The following is an 18,699-nucleotide window of genomic DNA, read 5'->3' on the forward strand; positions in this document are numbered from 1 at the left end:
TATGTATATATAATATAATTAAATAACTAAATTGAATTGTAACCCCCAAATCAACACTAGTGGTGTTTTCTAATTTTCACACACATTTGTGGACAAAAAGTTTTGAGTTGCCCGACACTCACATTCCCAGGTGATGCAGAACAAGGTGACAGACTGCCTTCTTGTTTTAGCTCTCATCCTTAAACCAATGTCCTTGTCGCCATCTATTGGGCACCACACTTTTTTCTGCTTTGTAATGGTGACTTCACTGGCCATTCTAGAATGTCCCCCAGTCGTAGTGCTGAACTGCTATCTAGTGTCCCTACATGCAAGAAGATTGTAATGAAGAGAAAATAACACGTGCTAGGGAAGCTTCATTCAGACATGCGTTATCGTGCTGTTAGCCATGACTGCGATGTTAGTGATGCAATGATATATGCTAAATAGGTGCCTTTGAACAGAAACACACCGAAAACAAGGTTCAGTATTGATCTGCTGACAAAACTGTTGTGGCCCAAGTCTGGCAGGAACCTAACCCTGCATTTCCCCTAACAGCGATGGCTCCGTTTTCACGAAATCAGTGTTTGTGGTGTCTTTACAGAATATAACAGCTGCAAATAACAAGATTTGACTGCACGTAACTATTACAAATGGAGGAATAAAGTCTCCGCATACTTGTATGTGAGTACCCACTTTATTCTCTATTTCTGGAACCAGATAGACTCTGTTGGGGAAGCCACGATTAGCTGCTGTTGTTCAGATGGAGCCAGATATAGTACAGGTGGGCCAAGGAACTCACCAAGCGGGCACGGGGGTTGCGATGGTAGTAGAGCTCTTTAAATTCATCCATCCACACTTCAGCTGCACGGACACTGTTGGCCAGAGCCTTGTTGCGGGAGTAGGGAGCTTGCTTGGGGAAAACATGGCCAACGTGGGAACACGGATGTGTTTCCAGAGTCCCACCACACTGCCAGATCTGCAAAAAGGAGAGGCCAGGTGATGAGCAGGGGATGAGCTGCGGGTCCATAGATCTGCAGCAAGGAGGCCAGGCACACACAATGCATGATGGATGCTGCCAAGATGCTCAGCCTCCATCGGGCAGGAGGCCACCTACCCAACACACTCATGACACAGAATGTGGGCAAACAGCAAGAAAGCAGCCCCCAAAACAAATAAGCTATGGGAGCCAAGACCCCAAAGTCCATGCACTAAAGCTCATGCACTTGACTCACAGGAGCATCCACAGAGACCTCGCTGGCAACCCGCTTACTCGTTACAGAAAACACAGGCTTGATTACCTGATCTCCTAGCCACAGAAGATAGGAAAGCAGCAAGGAAGAAGAGAGGTTTGGAAGGGGGAAAGGAAGAGCTTCTAGAAACAGGTAGAGCAGCCTGACACCTAGGGAAGAGGCAGAGAGACCATTAAAAGCACACGCAAAGACTAAACAGGTCAAGGCATCTGGGCCCATCTCACACTGGGACTGATGGCCTTGAATATCTCATTTTCCCAAAGATGGGACAACCAAGCGCAGCATCTGGTACTTATTATGGAGGGCGTGAGTCCTCGGTAGAAGGCCAAATTCTTGTTTATTCACAGTTTTTATGAGGGCGGGACACCATATAAAATATTATGAAAAATCTTAATTTTCCACTGAAAAGCACAAACATTTACACAAAGTTTTGCTGCTTTAAAATGGAAGACTTCATTAACTGGAAAAGGTACTGAAATGCTAGGAGTTCTCCAATGGTTTCCAAGGGCCATGTACAGTAGCACTGGTAGGTAGGCCTTTTACAAAAAGCAGAATTTTGGTCCCACCCTAAAGCTATCAAATCTGACTTTCTAGATTGTGCTTGCCAATCTGCCTTTCTAACAAGTTTCCCCAGCAATTCTTACATGTGCTGACTGGGCGTAGTGGCTCATACCTGTAATCCTAGCACTTCAGAAGGCCAAGGCAGGTGGATCACCTGAGGTCGGGAGTCCGGGACCAGCCTGGCCAACATGGCGAAACCCTGTCTTTACTGAAAATACAAAAAGTAGCCAGGTGTGGTGGTGTGTGCCTGTAATCCCAGCTACTCAGGAGGCTGAGGCAGGAGAATCGCTTGAACCTGGGAGGTGGAGGTTGTAGTGAGCCGAGATCATGCCACCAAGCTCCAGCCTCAATAACAAAGCAAGACTCTGTTCCCAAAAAAATAAATGAATTCTTACATGTGTCAAAGTGTGAAAGCCACTGTGCTAAATAAAGAGGCCACTTCATAAGGAATTAATGAAATAAAGGCTCCAGAAGACAGGATCGGGAAGAACCTAACCCTGAGCACATCACCTCTCTCCTGGTCTCATTTCCTCCTCTCCATAGACTGAGAGAACTACTTGCAAGGCCCTTTCTGGCCTCAAATCTAGCAAAAGCACACTTTTAAAAAAGCTGAAAAAAGAAGGAAAGCATGTTTATAGGATATGCATGTCATCATCTTTCAGAATCAGATAAACTCCCAATAGGGAGAAAAGTCCACCAGGGTGGGTCTCACAGCAAATATCATGGTTCCCAAAGAGAGAATAAGTTAAGAACATGTCCAAAGAGAAGACTGGAATACTTACCCTAAAGGAGAATTCGAGGTTTTCTCCTCCCCAAACTTCCATTCCTGTATCGTAAGACCCCAGATATTCAAAATATTTCTTACTCACAGCAAACAGCCCACCAGCCATTGTTGGAGACCTAGAAGAATGTGATATCCATCTTTCACTGTAGGCAGCAGAAAACCATCGCAGTTAGCCAACTACCTTCCCACCACGAGCTCTTTCATCTCTTCATCCATCATCTCTAAGCATACCCTGCCTTTACCTCTGTGCCCCACACTAGGCTGGGCCTGGAGGCACAGATATACCATGCGGTCCCTGCCTTGAGGTGGCTCCCAGGCTTCTCAGCAGACAAGTACTCTGTGTGTACTAAATATGTTAACTAAGGTCAGCCAGGTCCCTGGGGGAACACTGAGGAGGGCAGGGGCAAGAGGGTAGGACCAGGTTCCCTGGAGGAGGCAAGGTCTGCAGGACAAAGGACAGGTAGCCAAGAAGAAGAATGGAAATGGAATGGTTCTCTAACATGAGCAAAGGCTTAAGGGTGGGAGAAACCCGGGGCATTTAGAAGCACAGAGAGCAAGGAGAAGAGAGAAGTAAGAGATCACGCTTGGAGAGGAAGGCAGGCTGCAGGTCATGGTCATGTGAGGAGGTGTGATCTCAGAAGGTAGGCACTCACAAAGGCCACTGGCAGACCAGTACGCAGAAGACCCTAAAGGCGACTCTGGCATCTGAAAGTGCCCCAAGGGCCAGGTCCTCTCCTGCTCGAGCAGTTTCCCCCACCAAGACCCAGCCCGCCAGCCTCAGGCTGCTTCTTCCTCTGGCCTTGTTTCCCCCAACCCCCACCAAGTTTATCTGGAAACCAGCACCGACTTCAGAAATGGCCCACAGCTTCCATCCTACACAGCAGAACACTGTAAGGTCAGCGTGTCCCAGAGTTGCACAGGCAAAAGGACGAGTTCAGAAATAGGGAAAGGGCCGGGAGTGATGGCTTATGCCTGTAATCCCAGCACTTTGGGAGGCTGAGGCGGACGGATCTCCTGAGGTCAGGAGTTCGAGACCAGCCTCAACAGTATGGCGAAACCCTAAACAACTACTAAAAATATATAAAAAATTTTTTTATATTTTTATAAAAGACCAGGTATGGTGGCGGGCACCTGTAATCCCAGCTACTCAGGAGGCTGAGGCAGGAGAATCACTTGAACCCAGGAGGCAGAGGTTGCAGTAAGCAGAAATCACGCCACTATACTCCAGACTGTGCAACAGAGCTAGACTCCAACTCAACATAATAATAATAATAGGGAAAGAGAATATTGAGAGCATAACCGTTGCTATGTTGCCCAGGCTGGTCTCAAACTCCTGGACCCAAGCAATCCTCCCACCTTGACTTCCCAAAGTACTGGGATTATAGGCATGAGCCACAGTGCTCAGTCTAAAATTGCATACTTTAAAATGGTTAAAATGGTCAATATGATGCATATTTTACCATAATTTAAAAATTAAATAAATAAAATATACTGATATAAAATATACCAATATAAAATAAACAAAATATACTGATATAAAAGTGATGTGTGTAGCAGACATGCTTATAAAAATAAATATTCTGGGCAAAAAGGTGGGAAGAGGGGAGGTAGTTAAGCTGACAGCTGACCATGCCCCCCAGGGCCTCTGCTGTCAGGTCAGCCAGATGCAACAAGGCATGCTTGAAAACACAAGTCACCCAGAAGTCAGCTCCTGACCTGATGACATCAACAGGGGAGCGCATCCGTAACCTCTCCCTCTCAGGAACTGTGTGCCACGTGAACACCAGCCTCCAGTCGAAACCGCCGATCTGGGGCTCCCCAGAGTTCCCCAGGTATTCAAAGGTGTTCCAGTCAATCACATCAATCACGGGGCACACCACTGCCGACTCCTCTTCATGGATCCTGAAAGCACCCAAGACATCCATTCGTCCCTCCTATGCAGACGGCAGCAGGAAGATAATAGGGAAATTCAAGTGTGAATTCTTGTCTTCCTTCCAGTAAGAGGGAAGAACGCCTGAGAAAGGCCTGCTTCTCTCATTCCAGGTGTCTGTAGCTGTGTCAGAGCCCTGGCAGGTGACCACCATCGGGGGATGCTGGGGGCCAGGGAGGGCTTTACAACAAAAAGTCCCATGACTTTAATATGCTCTGATTCTATCTACAGACATTCTGACCAAACACTCTATGATTTCAATTTCTCAGAAGTGCAAGAGGTTTAATCACAATGAAACATCCTAACATCAAGAAATACTTACCTCCCTAAGAATAAAGGTGCACCCAGACCAAAGGGTCAGCCTGGGAATTAGAATATAAATTCTAATCCTGCTATTTATTTGCTGTGTGACATTGGCCAAGTCACCTAACCTCGGAGTCTATTGCCTCAGTGGTAACACTGGATAATAATAACCATTTAGAGGGTTAATGTGAGGATTTCCTGGGAAAATGTAAGTCGGCCGGCAGAGAACCTGAAACAACTGCTATTTTTTTCTTTTAATTTGTATTCCTGTTGAAATATTACACATAGTGAAAAATGTTCCTTTTGCAGGTATCAGCCTGTGTGTTGGTTTCAACTGTTCTCTCCACAACATTATTACACTTACTATTTACCCAGAAAAATTAAAAATTTAAAAAATCCATTTAAAAATTCCCCAGGTATTTCTAACGGACAACCGAGGTGGAAAAATCCCCTTATCTACAGTCATGCAGCAGGAAGAGGGCTGGCCGCTGTCTAAAGGGTGGAATGAAGAGTAATTCTAGAAGCATTAATCCATCAGCTGAAGAGAAAGAAATGACCTCTCCCCATGACTTCAGATTAGCGTAGAGGTGGCCCTCTATGAGTGCAGCGGGGGAACGGAGGAGGGGGAGCATTCGACCATCACTGTGTTCTAAATAGTCTCCGTCTCCATCACAGGCCGGAGGAGGCATGAGTCTGCTGCTGGGGAAGCTCATCGGAGCTGAGGAGGAGAAAGAGATGGCTATAGCACCCACAGCTGACAAGGAACCAGGACAGCAGGAAGTGGCAGGGCACGGGGCAGCTGGGTCACACCCAGGAAGGAAGGCAAGTCGGTCCCCAGCTCTACCAGGCAACCCTAACAACCACAATGTTGAGGTCTGCGGGAAAGCAGTTTCCCAGCTGCAGAGACCCTGTGCCTCTAGCCCTTTGCCTGCTCCACAGAAGGGAGGCTAAGCCAACATCCCCTCCTTCCTTTCCCACCTGGGAGCTCCTGGTTGGCCGGCTCAGCTCCTGACTTCCGTGACGCAGAAACAGAAAGGGCAGAGAGATAAGGCAGAGCATGGGCAGGAAACAGACAGAAGGGAACAAAAATCAGGCCCCAGCAGATGGTGGCTTCCTGAGGGGGGCAGGTGGGAGGGTGGCCTTGAGAACAGGGCCCAAGGAACAGCTGAGCCCAGGCAATCTGATAACTCTCAAGCAACGTGATGAGTCTGTCCCTCATGCTACCTACACCAGGAAACGTGCTGTCTCTCCCCTGACGGGTGGCTCACGCACCTCTGCAGCAGCGGCTCCAGCCACCCCTCGTGGCACTCACAGTGACAGTCCAGGAAGGTCAGAACATCCCCCCTCGCCGCAGATGCCCCCAGCAGCCGGGCTCGCACCAGGCCCTCTCTCTTGTTGGCACGGATAAGGCGCACTTTGGGCAGGCCTGAAAGCTCACTGGCCAAGCGCTCCTTCAGGTGCTCTAGGGAGGTAAACAAAGCAACAGGGGTCACTATAACACTTCTTTTTTTTTTTTGAGACAGAGTCTCCCTCTGTCACCAAACTGGTGTGCAGTGGAGCGATCTCAGCTCACTGTAACCTCCGCCTCCCAGGTTCAAGTGATTCTCCTGCCTCAGCCTCCCAAATAGCTGGGACTAAAGGCATGTATCACCATTCCTGGCTGATTTTTTATTTTTAGTAAAGATGGGATTTCACCATGTTGGCCAGGATGGTCTGAATCTCTTGACCTTGTGATCCACCCACCTCGGCCTCCAAAAGTGCTAGGATTACAGGCATCAGCCACTGCGCCTGGCCACCATGACACTCTTGAAGGACTGTTGCATCCCAAGCCAGGGCCTTCTGGGCCTCCCTGTCCCAAACAGAAGATGAAATAGACAGAAGCTTCCCTTGCTCTGCCACCTGGGACATCCTCATCTCACCCAGAACCAAGGTTGGAAGTGCTCTAAAGGCCAGGAGGAGGCTGGGGGAGGAATTCCAGAACCACCATTTGCTCCCCATCAAAACACATGCATGTGGAATCATACACTTCAAATAGGTGAACTGAATGGTATCTGAATATATTTCAATAAAGCTGTTACAAAAAATGCTTTATAGTTTTGACTCGTGAGCATTTAAAAACCCAAAAACACATGAATCATCTAACTGCAATTTTTATAAAAACAGTAATTATGGCTGGGTGCAGTGGCTCATGCCTCCCAGCACTTTGGGAGGCCAAGGCAGGTGGATCTCGAGGTCAAGAGATCGAGACCATCCTGACCAACATGGTAAAATCCCATCTCTACTAAAAATGTAAAAATTAGCTGGGCATGGTAGCATGTGCCTGTAGTCTCAGCTTACTCAGGAGTCTAAGAAAGGAGAATTGCTTGAACCGGGTAGACGGAGGTTGCAGTGAGCCAAGATCACGCCACTGCACTCCAGCCTGATGACAGAGTGAGGCGCTATCTCAAATTTAAAAAAACTAGTAATTATGCTAATAGAAATTTTCTCAGGAGTACTTTACAGCTTATACAGTAGTAGTAACAATAATAATAGCCAAAACTGAAGAAGACCTGCTATGCCAAATACTGCTTAGGTGATTTCCAGATACCGCATCTGATCCTCATAACAATCCTCTGAGGCAGGTACTAGTCTTACCCCACTTCACAGATGAGGGCACTGAGGCCATGAGGGGAATCCAGCTCCAAATTCTACAAGCTAACACTGCTGCCCAGAGCAGCCACCAGCATGAAAGCCTGTCTATAGATAAATCAATAAATAAAAGCATTTGTTGGTTGATTTTTTTTTTTTTTTTTTTGAGACAGGGTCTCACTCTGTCACCCAGGCTAGAGTGGCAGTGGCGCAATCACGGCTCACTGCAGCCTCAACCTCTTGGGCTCAAGTGATCCTCCCACCTTGGCCTCCCAAGTAGCTGAGACTACAAATGTGCACACCACACCTAGCTACTTTTAAAATTTTTTGTAGAGATAGGGTCTTCCTATGCTGCCCAGGCTGGTCTCAAATTCCTGGGCTCAAGTAACCCTCCCACCTTGGCCTCCCAAAGTGCTGGGATTACAGGCATGAGCCACCATGCCCAGCCAATTTAAAGAAAAAATCCAAATTATAACTGCAATGAGTTGATGGCAGGAATAAGGGAAGTAACTTTGCAAGCAAAGCTAATTAGCTAGAGTACCCAGTGACCCCATGAGTACACGTGTGGCTGGCCTGCATTCATGACAGATCTTGTCAGCGTTAATTTTATGTCTGCCTGAACTGTCTCTCTGCATCTGGGAGGGCCTGACACCCTTTCATCAAGCTCACAATGACACTGCAGAAATGGTGGGGAGGGGAGGCAGGGCAGGACTTCCTAACTCATCACAGGTTAAAGTGGGGCATCGCGCCTGTTTTCCCAAGTTCCCACGATGGCAGGAAGGGAAGCTTGGTCCACACTGCCTCACATTTTTATGAGAGAATTGAGATGTGTCAGAGGAATTCATATGGTATTCCTGCCTGCTGATGAGCTATTTAATCTCATAATAATAAAATAAATAGTCTGCTCTTTGCCTTTAGATTAATATATTTGTAATGTTTTTTTTCATGTCACAACTTTTTAAACATTATAAAAATAGAAGTTATCATCTAACAAGAGCTCATAAATGCCAAGCGCCTACCCAGCACATTACCCTCCTCATCTCATTCAACGCTCACGATGATGCTACAAGGTAGAAGCTATTATTACGCCCATTTTACAGAGGCTGAAGCCAAATTGGTTAAGGTCATTGCTCAAAGCTGTATAGTCGCTAGGTGTTGGAGGGGGATTCAGGCCCATGCACTGTGGTCCAGAACCAGAGTCTACACAGAGAGATTTAAAACAACCCTGGGAGGAAAGGGAAAAAGGAAATGTAAATGAGCACCTACTATGTGCCGCTACACGAGGTTCTGTCCTATACACGATCCCATTTATTCTTCACTATAATTCTCTTGAGGTAGGGGCAGACAGATCCATTCACAGGTGAGAAACTGAGGCCCAGACAAGACAAGCAACTCCCCCAAGGCGCCATGACTGCATCATGGGAAAGCTCGCCTTGGACCCAGGTGCCCTGACTCCAGAACCCAGCGCCTACCAGGCTATAGTCAGCACCAAACCCCAGCCTGTCACAGACGCCGTCACAGACTCTGCTGCTTGTGCCCTAAACCCATTCTCCCTGTGACCTGTAACTGGGCACACAGCCAGCAGGATAAAGGCCACAGCTCCTGGCCTCCCTTGCAGCTACATGTGGCCAGGCAACCATGCTCTGTTCAACAGCATGTGCAGAGAACTTCCAAGCAGTGCCCTCAAGAGAAAGGGTGTGGCTCTCCTTCCCCTTCTGCCTTCTGGTTGACCAGAGTGAGTAGGAGGTGAAAAACCAGCCCAGTCCATGAGGACAAAGGCAGCAGAGCACCCTAGAGAAGGTGGGAACAGGTGCAGAAGGAGCTGAGGCCCCATCCACCAAGGAGGTACCACACCCATCCTAGACTAACATCCAGATCCATGATGTGAGAAGTCTATTTCTATCTTATGGGAATCACTATTGAGTCTGTGAAAAAATGTACATACCTATTAGAACACACAGAGGCCAGTTGTGAAGTCAAAGCAAGTGCAGCATCTGAGGCAGCAGATGCCCCATCAGCAGGGGTTGCTTCCCTTTGAGACAGGCTGTAGCGACTAAGCCCACAGCTTTACCTGCTGTTATAGCCTTGACACTTGCCCTTGGTTCAGCTTAGCTGCTCCCACTTCAGCTAGGCCCCAAGGATTCATGGGTGATGTTACTCCGTCAGCACCACCAGTCCCGGCCAAGCCAAGGCTCTGCTGCATGTGGGCACCACAGAAGCCCCTCCACCCTTCCCTGCCTCCATCCTCCCCCAGCCCATCCCCTGCCATCAGCCATTCCCCACACAGCAGGCTCAGTGAGCTCCTCAGATGGACCTGGACCTTGCTGTCCCCACGGCTCCCCATCAAGCTCACACTTAAGCCTCAACCCCCTATGGTGGCCTCCAAGGCCCTACCAGATCTGACCCCGACCATCTGCAACCCCACCTCCTACATCACCTCCACTGGCCAATGGTTGGTCCCAGAAAACACTCAGAGAATGCCCCGCTTCTTTTAGTTTCCGCGCCTGCTGTTTCTGGGCTGCTATCCCTGAGGTCTTTGGGTGCAGGGGGACACACGAAGCTGATCCTTACTGGGCCTACTCTAGCCCTCTGCATCCCACTCTCACCTCCCAGACACTGTCACAGAAGGACAGGCTCTTCCCAGAGCTAGAGAGAGATAGAGGGACTCACCTCTATCACTGTAGTCATCTACAAGAATCACTTCTTCCAGCAGGATATCCGGGGATGTCTCAAGGACACTGTAAACTGTCCGAAGGAGAGTTGACCAGGCTTCATTATAAAATGCTATGATAACAGACGTCCTGGGCAAATTATCATAATCATATTTCTTCTCTTTGCACCTGCAAATACAGCGCAACTTCAGGAACTGAGAACCTAGCCCAGGCTGGCACTGGGGAGGGAGCGATGAAGGGGACATAGGTCATGGTCCCCTGGGGGAGGGAACATAATCCGCTGAAGGATCTTCCAGAGCTCCCCTTGTGGCACTAGGCGCCCCAGCAGACTCCAAGAAAGGTCCTAACCATGACCCCCACCTAGCTTTTACTGTGGGATATTGTTTTAAGCTGTAAAGCAACTTTTGGATTTGAGTGACATACAAACCAGGCAGAATCAGCAGGAAGGAAACTGGCACTTCTTCCTTCCCCATCGCCCTCTTCTCTGTTCACTCAGCCCCAGTCCCACTCCCAGGCCTTGGCTCAGACTGTTCCCTCTGCCGGGAATGCCCTTCCTCCCTTCTCTACTTGGCAAACTCCTTGTTCTCTCTCAATAACAGCTGAGGGCCTGTTATCTGTGAACTGCCTGGGACCACCTACCTCAGGCAGTTGCTGGCTCCTCAATGCTCCTCCAGCACCTGGCCCACCTCCATCTCGGCATGCGCCACTCACAGTATTTTGGGTACTCATGTACCACTGTACCACTCCCTACCTGCTTCCAGCATCCAATACTGTATAGGCTTAGCAAAGGTGGTGTCCCGAATACATAAACTAGAATTGTGGCTAAGACCTATGAACACTCCAGGAAGGACTCTGCAGAGGACACTGGTGACCTCCCCAGTATCCCTGCTGTCACTCGCCCTGCAAGATGTGGCAGCCATGTGGCAGGGTGGGGCTGAGCCCACCCAACTCCAGCAGTGGGCCTGACTGGCAGTGATTAGAACCAATAAGCTCCCTCTTTGTTTAGCAATCTGCTGTCACTTTGAACTGAAGGTTGCATGGTTGACACAGAATTCTATCCTGAGTGACTGATGACAAATTCCCAGTGTCACAGGACTGACTAAGGGGCAGTGCCTGGAGACCGTCAGTGGGAAGTAGCTAAGGGCAAGGTGGGAGAGGGACACCACGGGGATACCAGAAGGACCAGAGTTTGAATGCTGGGGGCTGGCCAAAGACTAGACCAGGGGATCAGCTAGATATTCAAGAAGGGGGTTAAATGCTGGAGAGCAGCCAGGCTCCCTGGATAGCTAAGGCAAGGCCTTCCCCAGACAAGCTCAGAGACAGATCAAAGAGGACAGGAGAAAAGATGCCAAACCAGGCAGGAGGAAGAGGGAAAGTGACACCTGCTGTCTACCACAAACCAGCATTGTGCCACTGGGCCCTTTATTAGTCACCAAACACTTCCTCAGCACCCACCGCGTGCCAGATAGGCCCGGCCCCTGCTCCCATGGAGCTCACATTCAGGGGGACAATAATCAAGTAAACAAAAAGTGATTGGGCTACGGAAAATGGAAAGGAGGGTAATAAAAAAGAACAACTTTGAAACTATGAAAGTGAAAAAGAGGGCCAGGCGCAGTGGCTCATGCCTGTAATTCCAGAACTCTGGGAGGCTGAGGCAGGTAGATCAGGAGGTCAGGAGTTCAAGACTGCCCTGGCCGAGATGGTGAAACCCTGTCTCTACTAAAAATACAAAAATTAGCTGGGTGCGGTAGCACACACCTATAATCCCAGCTACTTGGGAGGCTGAGGCAGAGAATGGCTTAAACCCGGGAGGCAGAGGTTGCAGTGAGCCAAGATTGCACCACTGCACTCCAGCCTGGGCAACAGAGCAAGATTTCGTCTGAAAAAAAAAAAAAAGTGTAAAAAAGAGGAGTGGGGAACGGGAAGGAGAGCAAGTACAGGGCAGGTGAGCTGGGAGGGGTGCTTGGAAGAGGTGACATTTAGGCATTTAGGATGACTTGAATGATGAGGGACCAAGCCGCATGAAAAGTCAGGGAAGAGCCCTTAGCATACAAAAGTATTTGTTTTTTCCTCTTTTATTTTAGTATTAGAAATTTCAACATTAAAAAAGCAGAACAAGGCCAGGTGCAGTCACTCACACCTGTAATCTCAGCACTTTCGGAGGGTGAGGCAGGTGGATCACTTGAGGCCAAGAGTTCGAGACCAGCTGATCAACATGGTGAAACCCCATCTCTATAAAAATACAAAAATTAGCCAGATGTGTTGGCACGTGCCTGTAATCCTAGCTACTTGGGAGCCTGGGGCATGAGAATCACTTGAACCCCAAGAGGCATAAGTGGCAGCAAGCCAAGATTGTGCCACTGCATTCCAGCCTGGACAGCAGATCAAGACTCTATCTGAAAAAAAAAAAAGTAGAACAAATAAAAAACTGCTGGGTACCCTTTGCCTAGTGACAACAATTCTCAACTCACGGTCAATCTATCTTGATTCATCTATGTCAACACCACTCCCTCTGCCCCAGATTCTTTCTAAAGAAAATCCAGCATATTGTAGCATCCAAAAATAGTTCAGTATGTGTCTCTCACAGGTAAGGACTCTTTTTTTAATAAGCATAGTTTCTTCGTCATACCTTAGAAGTGACCTTACTGCTCCAGTCTACAGTATTTCAACAAAGTTAAGCAGCCCTGGGTTGGAAGACACAACATTCTTTAATGAACCAATAAGAAGAGATACCATCTCGCACCAGTCAAAATGGCCATTATTAAAAAGTCAAAAAACAACAGATGCTGGCGAGGTTGTGGAGAAAGAGAAATGCTTTTATACTGTTGGTGGGAGTGTAAATTAGTTCAACCATTGTGGAAGGCAGTGTGGCAATTCCTCAAAGACCTAGAGGCAGAAATACCATTTGACCCAGCAATCCCATTACTGGGTATAAACCCAAAGGAATATAAATCATTCTATTATAAAGATACATGCACACGTATGTTCACTGCAGTACTATTGACAATAGCAAAGACATGAAATCAACCTAAATGCCTATCAATGATAGACTGGATAAAGAAAATGTGGTACATATATACCATGGAATGCTATGCAGCCATAAAAAGGAATGAGACTATGTCCTTTGCAGGGACATGGATAGAGCTGGAAGCCATCATCCTCAGCAAAAACCTGCACAGGTGCCCATGAACTTTAAAGTTGGGGGGAAGAAAAGCCAAGTGCTGCCTAGCATAATGGTAAGATGCACTGATTTTTAAGACACATGCTAATTTTAGAAATGTTGAAATATGGGAAAAAATGTGCCTCTGAATTGATGACATGTAGTACTTCGTTTTACCTTCAAAACCACTTCCTATGTTAGCATTTACTGCTCCCGTGTTAAAGGCTAAGAAAGGTGGAGTGACTTGGTTGGTTCACAGAGCACCTGCTAGTGTGTACTGGGCTGAGATCTCTGTGTCCAGGGATCTTGTTGCAAGGTTCTGGTTTGCTCCTTCTACCCCACAGGAGGCTCAGGTGGGCCATCTGAATCTAAAGATCCCTGTATCACATCTCCCTACCTGGCCCTCCCTCCTACCAAGACAAGGACAATTTCTCTTCTCCCTTTTGGGGTCTAGGGTCCTCTTCCCTGGAATGAGTTCCATGTCCCTCTTCCTAATGCCAGGACAACCTCTACAGCAAATTCCAAGGCTGCCTGGCAGTGGCCTTGCTCTGCTGTCACTGGGACGGTTTCCCTTCAGCTCTGAACAGGATTATCTAAGAATCTCTGATAGGGGCCGGCTCTTCTCAGCCAGCTTTATATACTCATCACTGCTGCTTCTGGAGGCCCTGATCTGGGCACTTGAGAAGAGGTCAGCCCAGGCTAGAAGCATGAAAGCTCTGATGTCGTGAAGCCACTGGGCATCCCCACCAGCACCTAGCAAGCCAGAAGCTGAATCCCCAGACACCATACGCTTTCAACTCATGTAAGTAGTTAACTTAGCACTGACCCCATGGAAGGCTTTGTGCTCCAGAGAAGGGAGTCTGGTCCACAATCAAGGGGAAGAGAATGTGGCTCCATCTCTTGGACAGAGGCTATCAAAGAATTTGTGGATATATTTTAAAACCACCACACATGCCGGGCACGGTGGCTCACGCCTGTAATCCCAGCACTTTGGGAGGCCGAGGTGGGTGGATTGCTTGAGGTCAGGAGTTCGAGACCAGCCTGGCCAACATAGTGAAACCCCGTCTTTTAAAAATAAAAAAATTAAAAAAACCCACCACACATGAAAAGCAGGAGAAACACTGTGCGACTTCCAAGACTAGATCATGAAACACTGAGGTTTCCTCTTTGTTTCCTCAATGGAATGTATCATCCATTCTGTAGAAAGCTGGCTGCCATGTTGTGAGGATACTCAAGCAGCCCTATAGAGGACTCTATGTGGCAAGCAACTGAGGCTTCCTGCCAACAGCCAGTACAATCTTTCCGGCCACGTGAATGAGCCATTTTGGAAGCAGAACCTCCAGCCCCACCCAATTATGCCTTCAGGGGATCAAAGTTCCAAGTGACAGCTTGGCTATAATCTCAAGAGAGATTCCAAGCCAGAACCACCCAGCTAAGCTACTCCTAAATTCCTAGTTCATAGAAACTATGTGAAATAATAAGTGTTTATTGTTATCTTAAGCCACTAAATTTTGTGGTAATACATACCACGAAATAAATCACAAGGAAAGTATCTGACAGACCCAAACTGAGACACATTTTACAAACCAATGGGCCTTTACTCTTTAAAAATGTCAATGTCATAAGAGACCATGAGAGGCTGAGGAACTGTTACCAACTGAGGGAGGCCAAAAAAGCACTGCAACGGGCTGACTAAACTGTCACACCGGATTCTTGCTTACATACTGAATTAGGATGAAAAAATCTCACTATAAAAGTGGGGACAGCTATAGACAACCAATATTGGATTAATATCCTGAATTTGATATTACATCACAGTAGCATGAGAGGATGTCCTTGCTCTTTGAAAACGCATGCTGAAGTAGTGACAGGTAAAGAACTGTTATTTCTGTAACTTCCTCTCAAATGTGTATAATATTATAGCAGACATTTAGAAAGAGAAAAAATAAGTAAATGGGTCAAAACAATAATGGGTGGATCTAGGTGGAGGATTTATAGAAATTTGTTATGGTAGTCTCACAAATTTTCTCCAGGTTTAAATTTTTCCAAAATAAAACTTTAATATAAAAAGAAGAAAAAAAGGTCTAATGTTGTGAAGGACATACGCAAACACCAAGCCCATTCTGATCCACAGCTACGTATCCAATCTTAGTGGCCCTTACAGATGCCCTCCCCAATCTCATTATTTCTCATATCTACCAAAACATCCCCCCTACAAGAAGTACATGCTATAGCAAATGGAAATCATATGTGTGTGTATGTATTATAAAAGTATTAATAAGTGTGAGTTGATTATTAAGCCCCTGAGTACTAGACAGGATGCAGAGAAAAGCTAGATCGTGTTGAGTTGTAGCCCACCAGGAGCCTCAGAAAGAATTAACCAAGAGGCCAGGTGCAGTGGCTCACACTTGTAATCTCAGCATTTTGAGAGGCCAAGGCGGGAGGATTGCTTGAGCCCAGGAATTGGAGGCCAGCCTGGGCAACATGGCAAAAACCTGTCTCTACCAAAACTATAACAATTAGTTGGACATGGTGGCATACAACTGTAGTCCCAGCTACTCAGGAGGCTGAGGTGGAAGGATGGTTTGAGCCAGGGAGTGGGGGGTCGCAGTGAACCAAGATCGCACCATTGCACTCCAGCCTGGGCGACAGGGCCAGACCCTGTCTCAAAAAAAAAAAAAAAAAAAAAAAAAAAAAGACGAAAAAAAAATTGCTTACATGAAAAGTGTTTTTGTGAAATATGAAATAAATATTTTTTTCTTAAGATGCCGCTAAAACTTCGATTTGAACACGCACTATGTTCAAAAAGAAATAAGTGACGATAAGGACGGTGAAGTGAGGTTTTCAAAGTGAAGTGCATTCAATGTAAAGAACTATCCTGGCTGGGTGTGGTGGCTAAAGCCTGTAATCCAAGCACTTTGGAGGCCAAGGCAGGCGGATCACCTGAGGTCGGGAGTTCAAGACCAGCCTGACCAACATGGTGAAACCCTATCTTTAAAAAAAAAAAAAAAAAAGAACTATCCTTTAGTCTGAAATCACATCCTTACTATTTGGGATTAAAATGTATTTATTCTCTGCTTGACCAGAGTTGGAACCATATGTCAGCCCTGCTTTGTTTTTGTTGTTTTCAACATGTTTTCACTAAAAGCAATGGCCTCGGGCCACCATTCTAGAATGTCTAGGTGGGCTCTTCATGTCATCTAAATCACAAGAAGCCTGGGTGCCAGTTTTTCACTTAGTATTCAGAGCTTTAAAATGTTCCTCTTTTCTTTGATCTCGTATCAATATACATAAACATTTCTTGCCTAAGTAAATAATTGGAATATCCTGAAGGAGGCTTGTTTTAAAATTTTTTCTTTGTAACATTATTTATAATAGCAAAAAGCTGTAAACAATTTCAATGTCTAACAAGAAGAAAATACAGTATAGTATGACTGCATGAATAAATCATGGCCCTGTATGTTCAGCACGCCTTGAACTTCACCTGGTAATAACAGTATCCTTTGTTGAGTGCTTACTACATCAGAGGCACCATGTAAAACAACAAATCAACATTTTTTAGAGAATACTTAATGATAAAGGAGAATGGTCACACTATAACGTTAAATCAAAAAGGCAGGGTAGAAATCTACAAATAGCCAATTCTAGAAACAACAATGTGTATGTGAGTGTGTTCACACAAAAGCAATAAATAGAAAGAAATACATCAAAATGTTATCAATGATGATCTCTAAGAAGTGAGATTATTGCTGATTCTTATTTAATTTTTATATTTTTGTGCATCCTAAAATTGTCCTACAATGAACATCAATAATTTTTATAATCACAGGAAATATTATTTTTTAAAGATTAGATCATATTTCTTTAGTTCCTCATAGCAAATGCCTTCATTGAGCAATAATTTAACACTCTGCCCTTTCCTTTTTCTTGTCCTGGTATAGTTTCTGTTTCTTTTTTGAAATCATCTCCTGCCGGGCACAGTGGCTCATGCCTGTAATTCCAGCACTTTGGGAGGTCGAGGCAGGCAGATTGCCTGAGCTCAGGAGTTCGAGACCAGACTAGGCAACACAGTGAAACCCTGTCTCTACTAAAATATAAAAAATTAGCTGGGTGTGGTAGTGTGTGCCTGTAATCCCAACTACTCGAGGAGCTGAGGCAGTAGAATCACTTGAACCTGGGAGGCAGAGGTTGCAATGAGCCGAGATTGTGCCACTGCACTCCAGCCTGGGCGACAGAGTGAGACTCTGTCTCCAGAAAAAAAAAAAAAAAAAAATCTCCTAAAGGGATTCTCTTTTATGAGGTTCAATACCAATGCTCCTTGACTTGCGGTGGGGTTACAGCCCAATAAACTCATCATAAGTTGAAAACATTCTAAGTTGAAAATGCATTTAATACACCTAACCTACTGAACATCACAGCTTAGCCTAGCCTGAACACTTCCATTAGTCTACAGTTGGGCAAAATCATCTAACACAAACCTACTGTATAATAAAGTGTTGGATATCTCATATAATTTATTGAATATGTACCAAAAGTGAAAACCAGAATGGTTGCGTGGGTACTCTGATAGAGTTGGAAAATTATAAGTCAAACTATCTTAAATTGGAGATCATCCGTGTATCTTTTTGAAATGTCTCTAAGTTTGCTTCCAGAAAAAACACTTTCTCTTTTTCCAGACTGATAAAAATCTATGCATCCTTTGATCATACAAAAATAGCTATGTATCACTTCAGGGTTCCAAATTTGCCTTGAGGACAAAAGGAAGCTCATAACTGGATTTAGTGCCACATCACAGCACATAATCATTTCCTTAAGCTTCTGGTACATTGCATGTGCTTTGTAAGAGCAGAAGCTGAGCTGTGTTTGTCTCTGTATTTTCAGCATGCCTTGTACTTTACCTGGTAATAACAGTACTGTTTGTTGAGTGCTTACTACTACAGGAGAGGCACCATATAAGCATTTTATACACATTACTTCATGTAGCCTTTATAACAACCCTACTGGGTAGGGACTACAATAATCTCTGCTAGTAGAATATTTATTTTTGTATTATATGGATGTGAATTAATTAATGGATGCAATAAATGCGTCTTGAACTTCTTTTTATCTTTTTTACCCATGCTGAAGTGCAGTGGTGGGATCTTGGCTCACTGCACCCTCCACCTCCCAGGTTCAAGCAATTCTCCTGCCTCAGCCTCCCAAGTAGCTGGGATTACAGGCACCCACCACCACGCCTGGCTAATTTTTGTATTTTTAGTACAGACGGGTTTCGCCATGTTGGCCAGACTGGTCTCAAACTCCTGACCTCAAGTGATCTGCCTGCCTCGGCCTCTCAAAGTTCTGGGATTACAGGCATGACCCACTGTGCCTGGACCCTCCTGATCTTCTTTTATCTTTATATTAAGGTTATTAAATAAATGTCTTTTTAAAAA

The 18,699-nt window shown here is 46.0% G+C and overlaps 1 protein-coding gene across 2 annotated transcripts in view; it reads right to left on the reverse strand.

Moving 5' to 3' along the window:
* Positions 1-18,699, reverse strand: part of GALNT12 (polypeptide N-acetylgalactosaminyltransferase 12) — a 34,543-nt gene that overhangs the window by 9,733 nt on the left and 6,111 nt on the right. The window contains exons 1-6 of one of the 2 annotated variants that reach the window (XM_064379626.1): positions 12,246-13,115; positions 10,106-10,275; positions 6,080-6,269; positions 4,291-4,476; positions 2,573-2,690; positions 779-955 (exon numbers count right to left, since the gene is read on the reverse strand). In XM_064379626.1, the coding sequence (XP_064235696.1) occupies positions 779-955; positions 2,573-2,690; positions 4,291-4,476; positions 6,080-6,269; positions 10,106-10,275; positions 12,246-12,337 (933 nt within the window). In that variant the 5' untranslated portion in view covers positions 12,338-13,115. Of the gene's footprint in view, positions 1-778; positions 956-2,572; positions 2,691-4,290; positions 4,477-6,079; positions 6,270-10,105; positions 10,276-12,245; positions 13,116-18,699 lie in introns of those variants that run through there. The other variant, XM_064379625.1, reaches the window with a different exon arrangement.

Source organism: Aotus nancymaae, unplaced genomic scaffold, assembly GCF_030222135.1.
Source record: "Aotus nancymaae isolate 86718 unplaced genomic scaffold, 86718_ANA_hifiasm-v0.15.2.pri h1tg000003l, whole genome shotgun sequence".
NCBI classification, from domain to species: domain Eukaryota; kingdom Metazoa; phylum Chordata; class Mammalia; order Primates; family Aotidae; genus Aotus; species Aotus nancymaae.